General features: G+C 43.1%; 1 protein-coding gene across 5 annotated transcripts in view; it reads left to right on the forward strand.

Annotated features, from left to right (window-relative positions):
* The window catches only part of TAGLN3 (transgelin 3), a 47,506-nt gene extending 34,309 nt beyond the window's left edge, over nt 1–13,197 (forward strand). Inside the window, exons 1-5 of one of the 5 annotated variants that reach the window (XM_054045767.1) lie at nt 1,620–1,638; nt 2,113–2,294; nt 3,170–3,344; nt 9,706–9,808; nt 12,680–13,197. In XM_054045767.1, coding sequence (XP_053901742.1) covers nt 1,620–1,638; nt 2,113–2,294; nt 3,170–3,344; nt 9,706–9,808; nt 12,680–12,821 — 621 coding nt within the window. In that variant the 3' untranslated portion in view covers nt 12,822–13,197. Of the gene's footprint in view, nt 1–1,619; nt 1,788–2,112; nt 2,295–3,169; nt 3,345–9,705; nt 9,809–12,679 lie in introns of those variants that run through there. The other 4 variants (XM_054045794.1, XM_054045785.1, XM_054045776.1 and 1 more) reach the window with 4 other exon arrangements.
* The last annotated feature ends 4,884 nt before the right edge of the window (nt 13,198–18,081 follow it).

The raw sequence follows: 18,081 nt of genomic DNA on the forward strand, positions 1-18,081 counted from the left end.
GCTGTGGCCAGCTTGGCATTGGTGCATTGGCACACAGCTTCTGTGGAGCCCACTGATAGTAGGTTCTTATTGAGCCTCCTGCTACTGCTACAGAGAGCCCAGTGATATATGCACATCTTTTAATGGAAGGATTCCAAACAAGTTCTGTAAGTACAAGCCCTGCGTTTCCTGTCCCTTACGCAGGAGTAGGCTAAACAGTGAATGATACGGCCCATAACCATTGCTTTTATGTGAAGGCAAGCACATTCACATGCTACTCTTCCTTTTGCTGTGCTACTGCTGCAGTTTCTTTTTCCCACCTTCTCAAAGCTTGGTTTGAGGTCTTTGTTCTTGGTTTGTGTAGCTAATCACTTCTGTGCACCTGAGACAGCACGAAGCGGAAAGGACCTGAATAATAGCCTTGTCATGTAATGCATTCTCTGGAACAGCTGAATTATGTAAGAATATATTTCATGGGTTTTAAATTTACCAGTGCACAAAACAGAAAGCACTAAATGAAATGCTTGTGGAGAAGAATGAATGAGGTCATCTATTAAATTTTTCATCTACTGCATCTGGTTAAGCCCCGGGGTGTCCTGAGCAATATAAATCTGAGAGCTCAGAGCTTCAGAATCTGAAGGAAATGGAAGAGGAGAGAGTCATGTGCTAGATATACAAGGAGCTGTACAAAGAAATAATATACAGTTGATGCTGAATCCACATTGGGGCTTTACAAACCACTTGCATTCAGAGTTCATGTGTCTAAAAGGGCCCATATTATAGCAGGATGGATTCAGAGCAAGGACAAAAAGATGCATGATGAAATTTGGTGTGACTAGAGAAAGGATCAAAAGAATTTTGGTTTATAAACCCATAAACTATACCAGTTAAACCAAAAAATACCCCATCTTGGGTTATCTAGTGCTCTCGCCCTGCTACTGCCGTGTTAGGGTCAGGTCCTCAGCTAGTGTAAATTGGCATAGATCTCTTAGAGCTCAACAGAGCCATGCTGACTCACACAAGCTGAGGAGATGATCCTTGTTCTCTACAGCACAATTGCTCATTTTTAGTCCAGTCATGTTTTTAATGTCACAAGTGATGGGGCTTCTAGCTTTTTCCTTGGAAGACTATTTGACAGCCTAATACATCTTGCTGCTAGGAAGACTTACTTTAGTCTGCCTAATCAATCTCTCTTTTGTTTAATTTTATTTATCACCCCTAATTATACCCTTGTTAGTACTTTACTTTCCAGCCTGTGTTTTGGTTTTGTTCTTTCACCCTCCAGTGATGATAGTACACAGGATGCAGAGCAGGGAGAAAAATACTCTCCACATTTTCCAATATCTATTGGTTCCTATTACATTTGGATAATGAAATGATACCTCCTATAAGTATTTTTAACTATAGGGAGCTCAGTTATTCTGATGCTGGGTTCAGTGCACAAACCTAAGTAAAGTAGACCTGGATCAGGAAAGTGAACAAAACAGCAGGGGAAGTTGGCACTTAAGCAGACTGCAGATTAGATACCTCCTTGGCTATGCTGAGTAGGCAGGCCTTTTAATGGCTCTTAGCAACGCCCCTGCTTTGACCCTCCTCATATGTGAGGAAAATCAAATCAATACACTGTTCTTCAAATCAGGATGCAGCAGCAGCAGCAGGGTATCGCAGCAGTCTTCATCTCTTCTTAAATTTCTCAGTGCTTTTCCACTCAATGGTCTCTGGATTTCTAAACCTCACACCCCAATTGCATCTCTCAAAGGATCTCTTGAGTTCCCATGTATAGTCTTCTTGTTATTAGCAAGTATTATGTAGGCAAATTTAAAGTACTTCTGGATTTGCTGGCAGTGATGACACTGATCTGAACCTCTATTAGAATCTCTTTGTTGCTATAGCAGAAATCTCACTGGCAATCTATTTTAATTTAAACTGTCATTTGATTTTTGCTGTTGTTTGGCTGTGGAAAAATGATTTTTTTTTTTAATTTTTGCCCTTTCAAAACAATTAAAGCCAATGCCTGCTTTGGTTTTGATTTTTGGTAGTCGATCTGCATTGACGTATAGATTGGGCTGGTGTATATACTTAAATCCGTGTTATCAGAATCCTATAAATAAACAATTGGTATTTTTGTTCCAGAGATGGCTAACAGAGGACCGAGCTATGGTTTAAGCCGAGAAGTGCAGGAAAAGATTGAACAGAAATATGACGTGGAATTAGAGAACAAGCTAGTGGACTGGATTATCATACAGAGTGGTGAAAAGATAGAGCATCCACCTCCTGGAAGGCAAAATTTTCAGAAATGGCTAATGGATGGAACAGTAAGTGTTGATCTAATTTCATATAAGCATTATTTATATGTGTACAATGAATCTTAGTCTATTAACATCTATACCCTAACTGTATTTTCATCTGCACTGGCTTGAGGTCATGGGTTATTTTTGAGTATATACCAGTATTGACTGAACTATTACTGGTTTCCTTCTGATCAGGAAATTTTTGGTATTTCAGAATAATTTTTCTGCCAGTGTATTGGGATATGTATGTTAGGTTTGACTCATTTCTTCACTATAATTTCTCATAGAGTAACAAGAGACTTGCTTTTACAATCAGGTTTGTACTTTTCTGCTAAGAAAATAAAAGTGTTGCTATTTGAGCGTGTAATACACACAGACTTTGGTGCATTTGATTATGTCCTAGTGTTTTCTCCTTGGGAATAATTCTAGAGCTATTATGTTATATTCAATTGGTTTAATAAATAAACACGCAAATGCTGCTGTTTGCACTGGGCAGTAAGACTTGGCTACTGGCTAATTATTGAATCTTTGCCAGTAGTGCTTTAACAATATTTCAATTGATAGTGCTTTGTTTTCCTTTTTTCTCCCACTACTGTCAATTGTTACATAACCTCTAGTAAATGATTGTTTTATTTCTTGCAGTAGATCAGTGCATATTTGATCAGGTTATCGGTGTCATTTAAGAAAACCTTTAATGGCACTTTAATACATTCAGATTGATACCAATGGTGGTTTTCTATCTTTTTTTTTTTTTTTTTTTTAAGAAATGATTTATCTGAGAGATTCTACCCATGTCGCGCTTCACACAGCATAATCCAATGAACAGAAATTACCTTCTGCTTTAGTGATCTGGAACTAATTGATTTTTTTAAACTTCTGTTTCTATTTTTATCTCTTAGCTGTTGTGCAAGTTAATAAACAGTTTACATCCAAAGGGAAAAGAACCCATTCCAAAGATCTCTGAATCAAAAATGGCTTTCAAGCAGATGGAACAAATTTCTCAATTCTTAAAAGCTGCTGAAATCTATGGAGTAAGAACAACAGATATTTTCCAGACAGTGGATTTATGGGAAGGTAAAAATAATAATGATATTGAAAATGAGCTCACAGTCTTCATTCTGCTCTGCTTTGATCTCCACTAACGGTGCATTTTTGTCTAAGGAAAAAATCTCTAATGTAATTATCTTTTGCTTCTGTTTGCTTTACCTCATTACCATTCTCTTCTGGTGGTGCACTATCTCCTCCGAGGGATTCATATTACCCTAAGGACATAATGGAATCTTTTCAAGTTAATGTGTTACCCAAAAGCCATCACTGTGACAAGCATAAACGTAATAAAACAAATGTTCCCCCATGCCACTTATTTACAAGCAAACAGCCCCTAATAACAAATCTGAAAAACTCTATTTTCCTATGACAAGCCTTTATTGACTATTTCAAATTAAAAGTGAGGCTTAAATTTTAGCTGTCACAAAAATCACTACCCCAAACAGGGAAATATATACATGGACTTTTCAGTCTGTGTGAAGTCTTTTATATTAATCATGACTAGATAAAAACAAAAATCACAGTTGACATATTGAAGGGTTAGGTTTCCAGAGTTGTCAGCCCAACATTTTTCACCAGCATTAAAGTCTCTTTAAAAAGATCACCATGGAAACATTCAGCTAAAACCTGAGAACGCCCCCATGAGTTTGCAATAGCTCAGGTCTGTGAAGATTTATGCCATTCCACATAGGAACTAGAAGTGGTCTATATTATTTTCCCATGAACCTAAGATTCTTTTTCTGCCTTTTTACCTCCTATGTGGTGATCCATCACTTTTTAGTGCTCCTGCCATGTGCTCTGGGGCCTCGCTAACACCACATGGTAGAGCATAGTGCAAGGGCTCAGAGTAGAGATGGTCTCAGCGTCGGTGAAGACAGGAGCTGAGATTTATGGGGAGGGGGCCAAAGGAGCTACAAAGGGAACAAAACAATGGATGGGGGAAATGATTTGTTGTAGACGGTCACTCACTGGAATAAGGGAAGAGGCTGCATGGAGGACACGACTGCTGGGTTGTTCCTTACAGTTTGTTCTCCGGTGTTTTGTCTAATCTAGGGTATATCTTCATTGCACAGTTCACCTGGGCTCTTACCCACGTTTTAGCCCAATCTCTCCCCTACACACACAAAAACCTGTGCATCCCGGGATTGGATGTGCTTTGAGGCTCCGCCAGGGGTAGTGTGGGTTAGAGCCTGAGCTCTGCTTTCACTCAGACTGGAACCCACCCACTTTGCAGTGAGGATGCAGACAAAATCACTTGCATGCTGATAATCCTCCACTGCCTTCCCACAATCTCCACCCCCCCATGCTCCCAAACGACAGATAAGTTCTCATGCAATTGACACAATTGACTGGGAAAGAATCCTAGAGCGTCTCAGCATAGCAAACCATGGGATATGCCCCACAACACGTACAGGCGAGAATGGACACAGAAATGCAGGTCTGGCTTTGCTGTGGGAATGCTCACACCTGGGCTAGGCTAAGCCAAGTGCTCAGACTCAGGTGCCGGTCACCTGGGTTAACTGTGCATCGGGGATGTACTCATTTTAAATGACTGAAGTAAATGACCTTCCTCTTGCCCTGGAAAAAGATTCCACAGTCTAGTAAGTAAGGGAAGTTTATTGTGTGTATTCTTGCTCAATCTGTTTTCAGTATTAGCCCACTTCAGATGTTGTTTTGGCAGCATTTCGTGTCCAGTAGTGAGTTAACTCTATGCACATAAAATTGGACCATCTTGGTTTTTACTAAGAAAAGGACTTCAGTTGTAGGGAATAGTTCAGAAAGATAATCAATCTCCCCCCTCTTTGCTTTTCTTTCGCGCTAATTACTTTCTCCCAAGCTTTTGGTTATTTATTTATTTATTTTATTTCATGCATGACAGTGTGGATTTAGCTGTGTTGGATGAAGCCAAACCTAGCGTGGGCAGGTATAACGCAAGCTTTCCTCATGCAGCAATTGCAGCCATCTCAACCCTCTTCTGCAGCCTCCATGTTCCTGTCCTGGCACCCCCGCAGTTCTTGCAGTGCATCTCAGGCCTGAAATGAAACACCCATTGTTATCCCAGTCTTGGTCCCTACATAATTTCTCCCCCTTCGCCATAGTTGGGACTTCAGTCACCCCTGTTGTTTCACTGTTGAGGCTCTTGATTGGGAAGAGTTAGAAAATTGAAATTCAGCGGACGGAGGAGATGAGTGTGTGTGTGTGTGTGTGTGTGTGTGTGTGTGAAGTCTAACATTCACTTCCTATTTGTATCCCCTCACATACCAGAAAAGATTCCCAAGTTGTCCTCTGCAATAGGAGTGTGAACCCTATTGTCTGTTGGGAGGGATCTATGCTCTGAGTTGTCTAAACTAAGACACAGGCGGATGGCTAGATAAACAGCCCCTTTTGCCATTAACATTTTCCCAACAGCTTTTGCTGCAAGGGTCTTGGTAACCAAGAACCATAAATACCCACCCCCCCCCCGACACATACACACACACACACACACTGCTTGGTAGGCTGTCTCAAACACAGTAGACCAGCCTGCACCCGTCTTCACCACTGTGGCTCCTTCACCCAGGGCTGCTTCAAGCAAGGTGAAGCCTTGCTTTCCCGCTAGTACTTTTCTTACTTGCATGTGTTGAGCCAGGAAGCTTTTCTGTACTATGTTCCCAAACATCCTGATTAACCTACGTGCTCTCTTTCAGTGCATTCCCCTAGTATATCTCTGGGTAGCTTAAATCAGTAATAAGCCAATCTCAAAGAGTTCAGAGATGCAGCTTTGGATCTTTATCTACATTTTTGAGGACTCAGGTTCAGTGATCCCCTCCAGAATAGTCCCTCTCTCCCTGAGGTTGATCCCACAGGTCACATAGAAACACTTGGCGTGAAGGCCCAGGGACATCTGGATAGGTTTGTCTCAAGGAGAATGAACTCCTTCCAACAGCTCCTCTTCAGGACAAATTAGAAGCCCTCCTCCTAGCACTGGTAGTGCACAGCTTTTCTGCTAGACCAGGCTGTCCCATAGATATCAGCGAGCATTGCACAAGGGCATTTCAGGTTGAGAAGAAAAGGCAGCCGGGGCGTAGAAAAGATGCTGCCAATGGTATTTATCATGATTCAGGAAAGGCAAAAGAAGGTGTGGGGAGACAGGTAAGACCCCGTTGTGGAGTCTCAAGTGTGGTGTGGGGCCTAAGAGAGATCTTTAACTAAACTTTTCTGCATCTTAAAGTCTTGAGTTGTTGAGTTTGGCTTGAGGGAAGGCTGAGAATGCAGAATGACTTGCATTTTGGGTGTGATCAGGTCTTATTTTGATTTGTTTTTCCATCCCAAATATACATCTTCCCACATCTTTCTTCACTATGCTGCTCCAGTCTGACTGTCAGATGGCAAGAGATGCCCATCATTCCTCTGTGGTGGGGCCTCCTGCTTTCATCCTTCTCAGCCTTTCCTAAACTATATGTATCCTTTTGTATTTGCCCTCTTTCCACAACGATGTTCAGTCTCCACACAGAATTACAGTCTTCGCTCGCATCCCCTGTGTTTTCCATCAGGCTTCACACGCTCGTGGGGGAGGTAGCTCAGAGCCCAGGCTTTGCTGCTGCTTTGTTTCATTATGTGATAATCATCCCTAACTCCATCTGTTTCTCCAGTGTCGCTTCTCCCACTCCCCACTGCCAGTTAAAGCACAGCTTTGGTGGCAGCCTGCTGAAGCGGAATGCTAGATGCAGGGGAGAATACAGATGGCTCAGGCAGGCTCATCATGACGTTTTGCTACCGGTCTTTTGTTTTCAAAATTGCCATCATCATCCAGCTCATTCAGTTTCAGCTCTTCTTCCCATCCCGGATCCTCTGCTCCAACCACTGTGGTGCTTGCTCTAGGGGAGGTGTCACATGGGCAACATTATACTTAGCATCTGCTACGGCATATGGTACATCTGCTACCTTAGGGGGCCCATAATGCTAAAACCTCACTCCATGCTCTCTGTGTGCGTATGTTATATCAGCCTCTCAGACTGCCCTATATTAAGCAAGGAGCAAAGTTGCTTCAGTTTGTGGTTAAGGTAGTCACTGGCTGGCAATTATTTTATGAGAAAATTAGCCCCTTGTGAATAAAATTCCTGGAACCCTGCACGGATACAAAAACTTGAATCCACATCCGATCTGCATCTGCAATATTTAACTTTTATCCGACCCGCGATCTGCATTGCACCTTTTGTATATATCTGCGTCTGCACCCGCACCAGCATCCTATCTTATTGTTAGAGTCCTGTGCGGAGACAAACATTTGAATCCACATAAGAACAGCCATACTTGGTCAGACCAATGGTCCATGTATCTCAGTATCCTATCTCCCGATAGTGGCAATGCCAGGTGCTTCAGAGGGAATGAACGGAAAAGGCAACCATTGAGTGATCCATCCCCTGTCACTCACTGCCAGCTTCTGGCATCAAATCCTTAATCCACAAAAAATAGTGAACAATACAACCTCATCTGCAAATGCAGATACTGTGGATTTGCAGGACTTTAAAAATTCAAATCAACTTAAATGGGCAATATTATGGGAAATTTCAACACAGTTGGAAGCTGCTAAATATGTTGAGTTTAGGAACCTTACTCATCACAAACAGTCCAAGTGCTTTGTGTCTGAAGGTTTGTGTACATCATATCCCTTAATTTAATCTGTATGTTGCCAGGGAAATGTAGAATATAAATGTGTAAAACAGGAGGCTTGACTTCCCAGACACACAGTCTGCCTTGGAATGGCTTCCTTAGCCGTGGTTGGTTGGAAATAGGTATAGTTTAGCAATCTTTTTTTATCATATCTATTACAAAACATCATGTATCTAGCATCATAAATTTTCAGGTGTAGATTAAACCATACATTCCCCATTCTGAAGAGCTTACAATCAAAGACAGACAAGGCCTAACATTGTCATTCAGGAAAGAGGCTGTAGGGAAGAACTGGGGCAGAGAAGAAGGTAGGAAGGAATCGTAATAGAAACGGGATGTGAGGAGGAGAAAAGAGAGGACACATGGGGAAAGATTTTTCAATGTGGGTAAATCTGCTATATGATGTCTGTGATGTGTTTTAAATGAAATGAAAAAAGGTTTTTTTTTTTGTTTTTGTTTTCCACAGCATTTCTCATTTTTTAGAGGGACGGGGGCAAAACTTTAAAATGCTGACTAAAAGGGAAAACTGTTTGTTGAAGAACCATTTTTTTGTTAAAAAATATGTCGATGAAAAAACATCAAGCAGCTGGAATGCTGAGCTCTGTTGAAAAAACTGGCCTTTGATTTGGTGTCTAAGTAGGTGCCTGAGCGCTCTTGAAAATCTGGCCCTTGGTGGACAGGGAGTGGGAGGCTGTTCCAGGTGCAGGGGAGTCATGGGAGAAAGTGGGAACATAACAGAGATGAAAGGGGACAACTAAGTCAAGAATAACACTGGGCGTAGGACAGCGAGGAAGATGAAGGAAGGTAGCTAGACATGAGGTGACACAGAGTCATGAAAGTGAAGACAAGGAGCTTGAATTTGATAGCACAATATAAGGAGCTGTTAAAGGGATTTGCAGAATTAGTGGATGGGTACTTGGGCAAAAATTGGTGAGAATTAAGGGCATAGTAGCTCCTAAGGGATTGGAATATGCTCTTTTAGCAGAGGGTTCTTGCCCAGAAATCACCAGGCTCTTCAGAAAGCTGAGTAAGCATCATTATCCCCATTTTACAGTTGGGGAAACTGAGGCTTTTTTACACAGTGCATTAGTCTGCACCAGAAGGGTGTGAACTATAGTGTGTACTAATGTGTCACATGCTAACTGGTGCTATGATAATAAACATTGTAATAATAGAGCACAATGCAGTTGTCAATGCCATTGTGTCTGCTAGGCACATGTCTATTATTGAATGGTTCTTGATTTCTTACTCACAACTTTTTGTATTAAGTGATATCTCTAAAGCAGAAGTTCCTGCATCCAGCTAATGTTTCTGTGCTTGAGCAATCTCCCTTGAACCAGGGATGGGTTTTTATAATGGAAGCTGCCTCTTAAAGCACACAGAGCTTTAAACTCTTATCTGTTACTCTGAAAGCTCTCGCTCTCTACATGCTCCCTCCTGAACTACTGTATCAAAATAAATATTGGACTGGGAGCCAGGCACTCCTGAATGCTAATCTTTGCTTTATACTCCTCTCATGGTCTTCAACAAATCAGTCAACATCTCTGCCTCAGTTTCACCATCTGTAAAACAGGGATAATTATGGTCACCAGTGGCATCGAAGGGTTTAATTAATATGTTGGATGGAAATGTCTGTGAAGATGCTAAATGATGGTGTGAAAACAGTGTTGCTGTCTTGAGATCATCTACTTCATATACAGATTTTAAAAATGATTTTCAATGTCTGGCTTTTTAGGGAAGGACATGGCTGCCGTGCAGAGAACTCTAATGTCTTTAGGCAGCTTGGCTGTTACCAAGGACGATGGATGTTACAGAGGGGATCCCTCCTGGTTTCACAGGTGAAGTGCCAAGCAAAACCTCCCACAGCTAAGTGCTGTTGAATGGTGGTAATACTGTCTGCCTTTAAGCACCAAATGGATTTAGGAAACTAACTGGGGACTGAACAGTCTTCCCAATATGTCCTGGAAATTTTTCACAGTCCTGAGTGAGGCATCTAGGTCCTCTTAAGTTTTAGGAGTAGACCAGGTCTCAGACTAGTTCTTAATTGAATTAAGCTGAAGTGAATAAAGCCTGGTTTAACCTGAAAGAAGAGTGTCCACATAGGGATTTGCACAGATTTAAAAACTCATTTAAGTTAAACTGGTTAAACTTTCATATGTAGACAAAGGGATAGATATTCAAGGTCTGATTTTCTCTCACTCTCCTGTGCTGATAATTCCTTAGAGGTCAATGGGCCTGATTCTTTATTGCCTTGCACTTTGTATAGTCATTTATGTCAATGCAAAATAGGAGTAAAATGCTACCAGATCAGCATGGTGGCTTTTTACACTCAGTTTGCACTGGAGTGAAGTGCAAGGTAGTGGAGAATCAGGCCTAATGGAGCTGAACAAAAGTAAAACCTTGGTGACAGCAAAAGTAGCCTCTCATATATTCCTCATATTTCAATCAAGCACCCTGAATGAAAAGCATCACTAGATCTTGCTATCCATCTGACCACTTAATGCCAAACGCAGCACACCTAGCCCATGGAAGTGCATATGATGGTAGGAATAATGCTAAACAATATAAACTGTAGCTGTACTCAGCTATTATTAACATGCCTGGATCCTCTTTGATGTCTTCTATCTCATTCACAGTTTTGCCTGTCTTTATTAATAATCACATTTCAACTTTCTGTAGCCAATGAACAAACTATCCAGAGATACCTGCCTGACATGATTAATAAAAGAGGAATCAACATAAAAGGTGGAATTGGTTCCCACGGTTTTAATTAAAATAAACAAGGAGCAAATGAATCTCTGATAGAATTAAGTGCTGAGAAAATTTATAAAAATAGGGAGGAGGAGAAATCCTCTCTAGAAGGCATGTAGATAGTTAGCTTGCTTTTCTTTCTGGAAAAGAAATCGAGAGAAAATGAAAATATGGCTGCTTTTTCAATAGGTCTAGGGTAGGCTTGCATCCCTCCTGGAAGAGCAATGTTTTGTGGGAAGAGAGTCCATTGTCTGATTTCTGTTAATTGTTAACTAAGTGATAGGAGGGTGCCCAGAATCTATGGCAGGAATTTATGAGCCCATTTATAATTGTAAATAAATGAAAACCAACAATGGCCATCCATCCTGAAAAATCACAGGACATGGTTGATTTTTACCCATATCTTTTCCACCTTTCTGCAAGGTTCTGTGGCCTGCAATGTGCAGGAGGTCAGTAAGACTAGATGATCACAATGGTCCCTTCTGACCTTAAAGTAGGGTGACCAGATGTCCCGATTTTATAGGGACAGTCCCGATTTTTGGGTCTTTTTCTTATACAGGCTCCTATATTATTTTCCCCCGACCCCCTGTCCCGATTTTTCATACTTGTTGTCTGGTCACCCTACCTTAAAGTCTCTGAGTCTCGTGGGAAATTGGGGCTGCCTCCTGCAATATGCCTAGCACCGTGAGCCAAATCCAGCCAAACAGTTGATCATGTACATACAAGCATTGCGGGTCATGGTGCTCAGTCCCTTCAAGGATCCAGCCCTTGGAGAGCCCTGAACTGATTCTAAACACTGCAGCCCCCTGGCGGAGGATTTTGATATGACAGCGTGCTTGTGGTTGTGGTCATACATTAAAATAGGATGATGCAACATTGCAGGGTGAATAGAAGCAGGTGGGTTCCCTGCCTGGGTGAGATCATGGTTTTGCTTGTGAAGGCCAGCCTCAATTTGTGACATTGTTCTGTCTTCCGTGGCCTATATGGCTGTATGTCAGCTAGTATCATTTCAAGCCCTTTCTGTCCCTTTTTTTAATGACTTTTTCCCCCCAGGTACATAAGCGAGGAACCCATCTAAGCTGACTGCACATTTAAATTACCCACAACCTGAGATCTAATAGCAGAGCCCTAAGCCTTAATGCCTTTGTCATAACGGCCGCTGTTGGGAGAGACAGACATCTTTGGGTTCCACTGAAATACATTCACCTAAAGCGCTTTGGGGGCAGGGGAAGACTAAAAGACAGGGACTGTCATTACTGCAAGGGTTTGTCTAGTGGGAATGGGGAATCAGGACTCCTGGGTTCTAGTCCTTAGAGCTGCCATTAACTCATTCTGTGAACTTCAGCCAATCACTTAATTTCTCTGTCACAGTTGCCCTATCTCTAAAATAGGTATAATTGCTGCATTCGAAGTAATGGAGCCAAATTTTGCTGTCACTTATGTGGGTATAACTCAGAAATAGCTCTATTGATTTACATGGAATGACTTCCAATTTACACTGGAGCTGTAGCTGGATACCAAAGTGTGTTCCATCACAGAAACCGGTTCATTGATCATCCCCTGTGGCCAGGACACTGTTGCTAGCTGTGTCTGGATGACATAGCCTTACACAACTTAACCTTCTCATGACTGTGTCATACATCATAATACAAGTATTTTACCTCCCAGGGTGTGGTGGGAGTCAGTATATTTGTACGCACTTGGGGAGTCTAGAATGAATGGCACAAAAGAGGTGCAAAGTGTTGTTATGGCCTTGGCTGGCATGTACATCACGGTATGCAATGCAAAAAAGCAGTTACGCTGCCAGTGTTGTGTAGCCCATGGGATGCTGAAATAAAGAATAAAGTATTGCAGTGCAGAGGGAACACTTGTGAAGCGTCAATTTCAGAGCCCTGAAGCCTTTTAAAATCATGTGGGCATAATCGGATTGATCCTACATTGCTTTTGTGTCTGGACAGGAAAGCACAGCAGAATCGGCGAGGGTTTTCGGAAGAGCAGCTTCGTCGGGGACAGAATGTCATAGGCCTTCAGATGGGTAGCAACAAAGGTGCATCGCAGTCCGGCATGACAGGCTATGGGATGCCGAGGCAGATTATGTAAATGTCTGTCTGTCTGTCGAGAACACGCATTCGATGGCATGATCTGATTACAAACACATAGCTAGCTCCCTTTCAGCCGAAAACATGGGTTTTAATAGTTTGCCCTTTTTAGGATTTTTTTTTCTTTCAGCTGCAACTTTTTGACTAAGAACATGGATGTGTTTTGCGTGCCAATTCACCCCGTGCACTGCTGCCCCCTACTGTTCACTTCTGAACTATGCAAAGACTCTGGTTTTCTGTATTTATTTATTTGCAAAGTGTTACCTTCGGCATTTGTGTCTTACAAAACTCAATCTTGTATCTCAACAAGTAACCTCATCCTTCAGATCAGTGACAATATTGTTTAATCTTCTAAAAATAAAGACATTTAAAAAATCCATTTAGACTGAATCTTTAAAGCCCACAACTCCCAACACAAGTTGCCTGTGGAGTGAGGTTACATGAACCCCTCTGCCATGTGTAGCACATTGGTGCCAGGAACCCCCAGGAGAGAGCTGGGTAGTTGACCAGCTCCTCTATCTCTTCCCAGTGCAACATGCAGTAAGTGCTTGCTGGAAACTGCATGTGCACAGAATGGCATTCCCCACAATACTGCTGCTGCATCGGTGACCCTGCATCTCCATGTCCAAGTTACTTCTGAAGCTTCAACCAGGGGTGTATTCAAAGCTAGAGCCAAATTCAGCTCCTGAAGTAAGGTGGTGGTATTGCAATGGAGCTGCACAAGGGCTGAATTTTGGCTTGTAATGTCAATGGTCTGACAAATGCTAGAAGTCTGTTGTGAATTGAATTCTTTCCCACACCTCTCCAGTGACAAAACCTATTAGTTCCAGTTAATGGAATGCACTGAGGGTCCAAGATAGGTGTACCTTAGAGTAGTAAGTAACTAATACCTTCCTTTGATAGAGAAGGAAACAGAAGCAGGGGCCTTGCTTGTGGGCACATGTGAGTTGATGATGATTTAGTGGATTAGACATGGTACTGGTCTCTAATCTTGAGGGAGACTGGCTCCATCAGGGACACAGGACAAGTCTCTCAACCTCTCTGTGCTTCAGTTTCCTCCTCTATAAAATGAGCAAATGAGATTTTCCTATCTCCATAAGGGTGTCGCAACTAAGGCCTAACTAACTAATGCTGGTAAAGTGCTTTATTATTCTTGATTTGAATATTACAGCAGCATCAGGAGGCCTTGAGAGAGATGAGGGCCCTATTGTGCTGGATGGTGTGTGTGTACATTGTGTGTATAGAGTGTGAACAGCACACATGAGAACTGAGTCCAGGCTCAACCTATTTATAATGACAATGGAAAGGAAATGCACCCCACAGAAATTCAATGTAAAGTTCAGTCAGCTCAATTAAAGAGATGTCAAAGGGCAATTAAGAAAACATAAACTTGCTTTAAATAACCAATAATGAAGGTGACCCACATGATAGACTTTGCTCATTAGTGTTGCCTGCAGCCTCCCAGTTGGATGTTTCTATAGATAACACCGCCTACTATTTGTAAGGCAGTGAGGAAAATAGAGGCCTGGGCTACACTGGTGCTGTACAGCGCTGCAACTTGCTGCGCTCAGGGGTGTGAAAACGCCCCCCCCCCCGAGCGCAGCGCTGTAAAGCACCAGTGTGATCAGAGCCTGCAGCGCTGCACACTCGCTCGCAGCACTGCAAGCTATTCCCCTCGGAGAGGTGGAGTACATACAGCGCTGGCGGGAGCTCTCTTGCAGCACTGGCGGCGCAACTACACTCGCGCTTCACAGCGCTGCCAGGGCAGCGCTGTGAAGTCCCGAGTGTAGCCAAGGCCAGAGTGTTAACAATAAGACAGTCCTACTCACTACCTTTGTGTTCGTTGCTCACTGCGTATTTTCACTGGTTGTTTTCAAAAGCCTCGTACTTAATCATGAGACAATGACAATTGTGAATGTCTTGTACTGCAATGGAGATGGTGGCATCCAGGGAGGAAGGGGGCCCAGAGCCCACAAAGGGACTGAGGCATTGCAATGCCTAACTTTTAGGTGCCTAGAAAATCAGTGGAATAACACAGTGATCCACAAAGCCTGAGTGTGGGCTCCTGGACTCCCTATACAATGCAGGGGGAGAGATAGGTGCCTAAGAATGTGATCTGCTAGGCAGGGTGATACAGACAAGAAGGGTATGTGTTAGGCTCCACCCCTCTCAGGAAGCTGGGTCCCTAAATCCAGGCTCCAGGAAGGTGCTTATCTTTGCCTGACATCCACACCTAGGAACCTCTTTAGTCATGCAGCTTAGATGCCTAAGTCAGGGGAGGGGACTTTGAACCCAGGCTCTCCCATTTCATAGGTGGGTGCAATAACAACTAGGTGATAGAGTTAGTCTCACTCATATGCTCTGGCCCAGAGTCTGTTTAAATATTTGTATACATTGGGAATGCTTCAACAGGAGAGATTGAGGGAAAGCCCATAGCCTAGTGGTTAGGGCACTTTTCTGAGATAGAGGAGACCTCCCATTCAAATCCCTTCTCCCCATTGGAGGGGGAGGAGGAGAATGGAACCTGGGTCTCTTACATCCTAGGTGAGTGCTCTTACCACTGGGCTAAAAGTTATAGGGCGGGTATCATCACCACCAACTGGATTGTGAATGGTACGTGACCTGGTGGGCATGCTCTGAGCATGCCTACCTGATTAGGCCCCACAGGAAAGATAGATGGGCGAATGCTTACCTAGCTTGTGGCTCACATGAGGGCTTCTTTGTGATAGAGCTGTCTGGCTGCCTAGAGGGAAGTGTTATACAGATGCCCAGAGACAGAAACGTAGGCACTTAGGGAATTTTACAGTGAAAATGTAGGTGCCGAGTGAGCTTAGGCTCCTATCGGGTTAGATGGTAGCTCTGTGTGTGTGTGTGCGCGCGCACGCAGGAGCGGTTGTGGATCACAGGGGTGCTTAAAACTGGGATTTATGTACCTAAATACAGGTTTTAGTTGCCTAAGTGCCTTTGTGGATCTGAGCCAATGATTTTGATAAGGCCCACATTGGAGAGGTGGTAGATCAGGATTTTATTCCCATCTCTGCAATTGATTCTCTTTGACCTTGGCCACATTGTTTTCTTTCTCTGCCTCAGTTTCCCCATATGTACAGGAATACTTATCTCACTGAGGTAGCATTAACTCATCAATGTTTATGAGTAGCTTCAATACTACAATGACATACATGCCAGAAATAACTAATAAGCAGTAGGTACATTTAGCGTTTAGAAACTGAGAGGGGAAGTACCAAAGCCTGCCAGAAATGCTGTCATATGTCCTGGGTCCCTGCTACTCTATAAAGTAAAAGAGGACCCAGGTACATCTTATTCAAAGGATTGCATGCCAGACTAAGGGAAGTGTCCAGAGGACCAACAGCTGTTTACAAATATAGAAACATAGGTAGAGGGGTGTGTGTGTGTACACTCACACGCATGTTCTGTCAGTCAGTGACAGGATAGCTGGCCTTTTAAGGGAGTCAAGGCCCAATCTACCTATGTTGGGCTTCTTGAAGGGGAACATATTTATTTTGGCCAATCTGTAAGCAATTAACTGTCAACCAGCTACCTAGGCAATTAGCTGGCTAATGAGCCCCTGGGATTGATGCAAGGTTACCAGAGTTCAGGTGGAGGGTAATGCTTCTAGAAAGACTTGCTCCCAGTGATAGAGAAAATAGGGTCTAGCTGCAGAGAAGCTGGGTGAGGCCTCCTGAGACCCAAAGCATCACTAAGCTCCCGGAGTAGAGCTGTGAAATCTCTATCTGAGGAGTGTGAGTATGTTTTGCATGATAACCCAGCTCTGAGAGGACAGCCAACATCTTTTGAACGAGGGAGAGGATGCCTGTTGGCATTAGCCTCAGGGCCAGAAGTAGGTTTGGAGTTGGGGGTCTAGCAAGAAGGGGTTTTTTACTCTGTAAAAGGAGTTAATAAAAGAGACCCTTCCCCCCCACAAAGGAGGGATTCTATTCTCAGTCCCCAGGTGTGAGTAAATCATTGCAAGACTGAAAGAGGGCAGCTGGCCTGCAAGGTCATACTGTGCCCCAAGGGGATGTGCTCAAGGATGCTATCCTGTCCCAGTAAATGCAAACACTAGCACTCACTGCACAACTAAACTGTTAAAGAAAATTATTGTATCTGCTCCATCAAGATTGTCCTGAGTTGGGATCTGTGTCTGAGACTGAAGGTCACCAAATTTAGGGGCGGGGGAGTGCAGAGTGTTGGTTGTGGCACATGTCTTGTGCACAGTATGCTTTTAATCAATGCTTTCCAACCTAACAAAGTTTGCTAAGTTACATAAATAACACCTTGCATGGTTTAAAACCAAGTCTGAAAAGCAAAAAAGAGAACCCAATGCCTGTCTCAACTTCTGGGGAAATGCCATCCATTGATCACCCTCAGGCTAGACAAAAAAAACAACTATCTGATTTTCTTTACATTTCACTACACCCATCCCTGAAAAACTCACTGCCCAGCTGTTACTAAGCCTGAGGAATAGCAGACCAAGAGGTAATGTGGGGAGGGGGAGTTATTACCCACTTAACAGGGGGTATAGAGGGAGGAATGAGCTCCGCCAGAGAGAGATTTCTGAGCTCTCACTTTGTGGTTTTTCTGTGACACACGCAGTTGTGACCTTAAAATGAAGATCTAATGCTGTTTCAGAGCAGCAGAAATAAATGAGTCTGTCGTCCTAATGGATTTATACGTGGTATTAGAGAGGTGACCTTTATCGCTAATGAAATCTATATAGAATGGTTCTCTTTAGGAGAAATGTTACTCATCTATTCTGCCCCTGTAAATCCTATCAACAGCGATCCATAACAGGGGCATGCCCCTACAAAGCTCACTGCAGGGTAGGGGCCTGAGTCTATACTGTGCTCGGAGCCACAATAGGGCCCTGAGGCTGAGAGAGGCCTCTGAGAGCTATTCTAATACAAGCAAATAATATGAGGTGTTACCAGTAACACAGGTCAGTGGCATAGGGGAGGCCTTTTCACAGAGCAGAGAATGTGAGGCTCCTTCCCATTGGGTAGCGGTATTCAGTCAAGATTGTGTCGCAGAGAGAAGTTCTCTCTCCATAAGGTGCAGATGCATCCCTGTGTTTTGATACTAAAATCCCTTATGCCAGGCCTACCTGAGGGAAGAGATTGTGGGGAAGTGAAGGCTCAGAAGCTCTTAAACTGACATGAAACTAAAATGGAAAGGAGCATTTGGCGAAAGACCTGTGACCATTCACTGATGGAGAGCCCAGACCCAGCTGCCCAAACCTTGGA

This window comes from Malaclemys terrapin, chromosome 1 (assembly GCF_027887155.1).
Source record: "Malaclemys terrapin pileata isolate rMalTer1 chromosome 1, rMalTer1.hap1, whole genome shotgun sequence".
Taxonomy (NCBI): domain Eukaryota; kingdom Metazoa; phylum Chordata; order Testudines; family Emydidae; genus Malaclemys; species Malaclemys terrapin.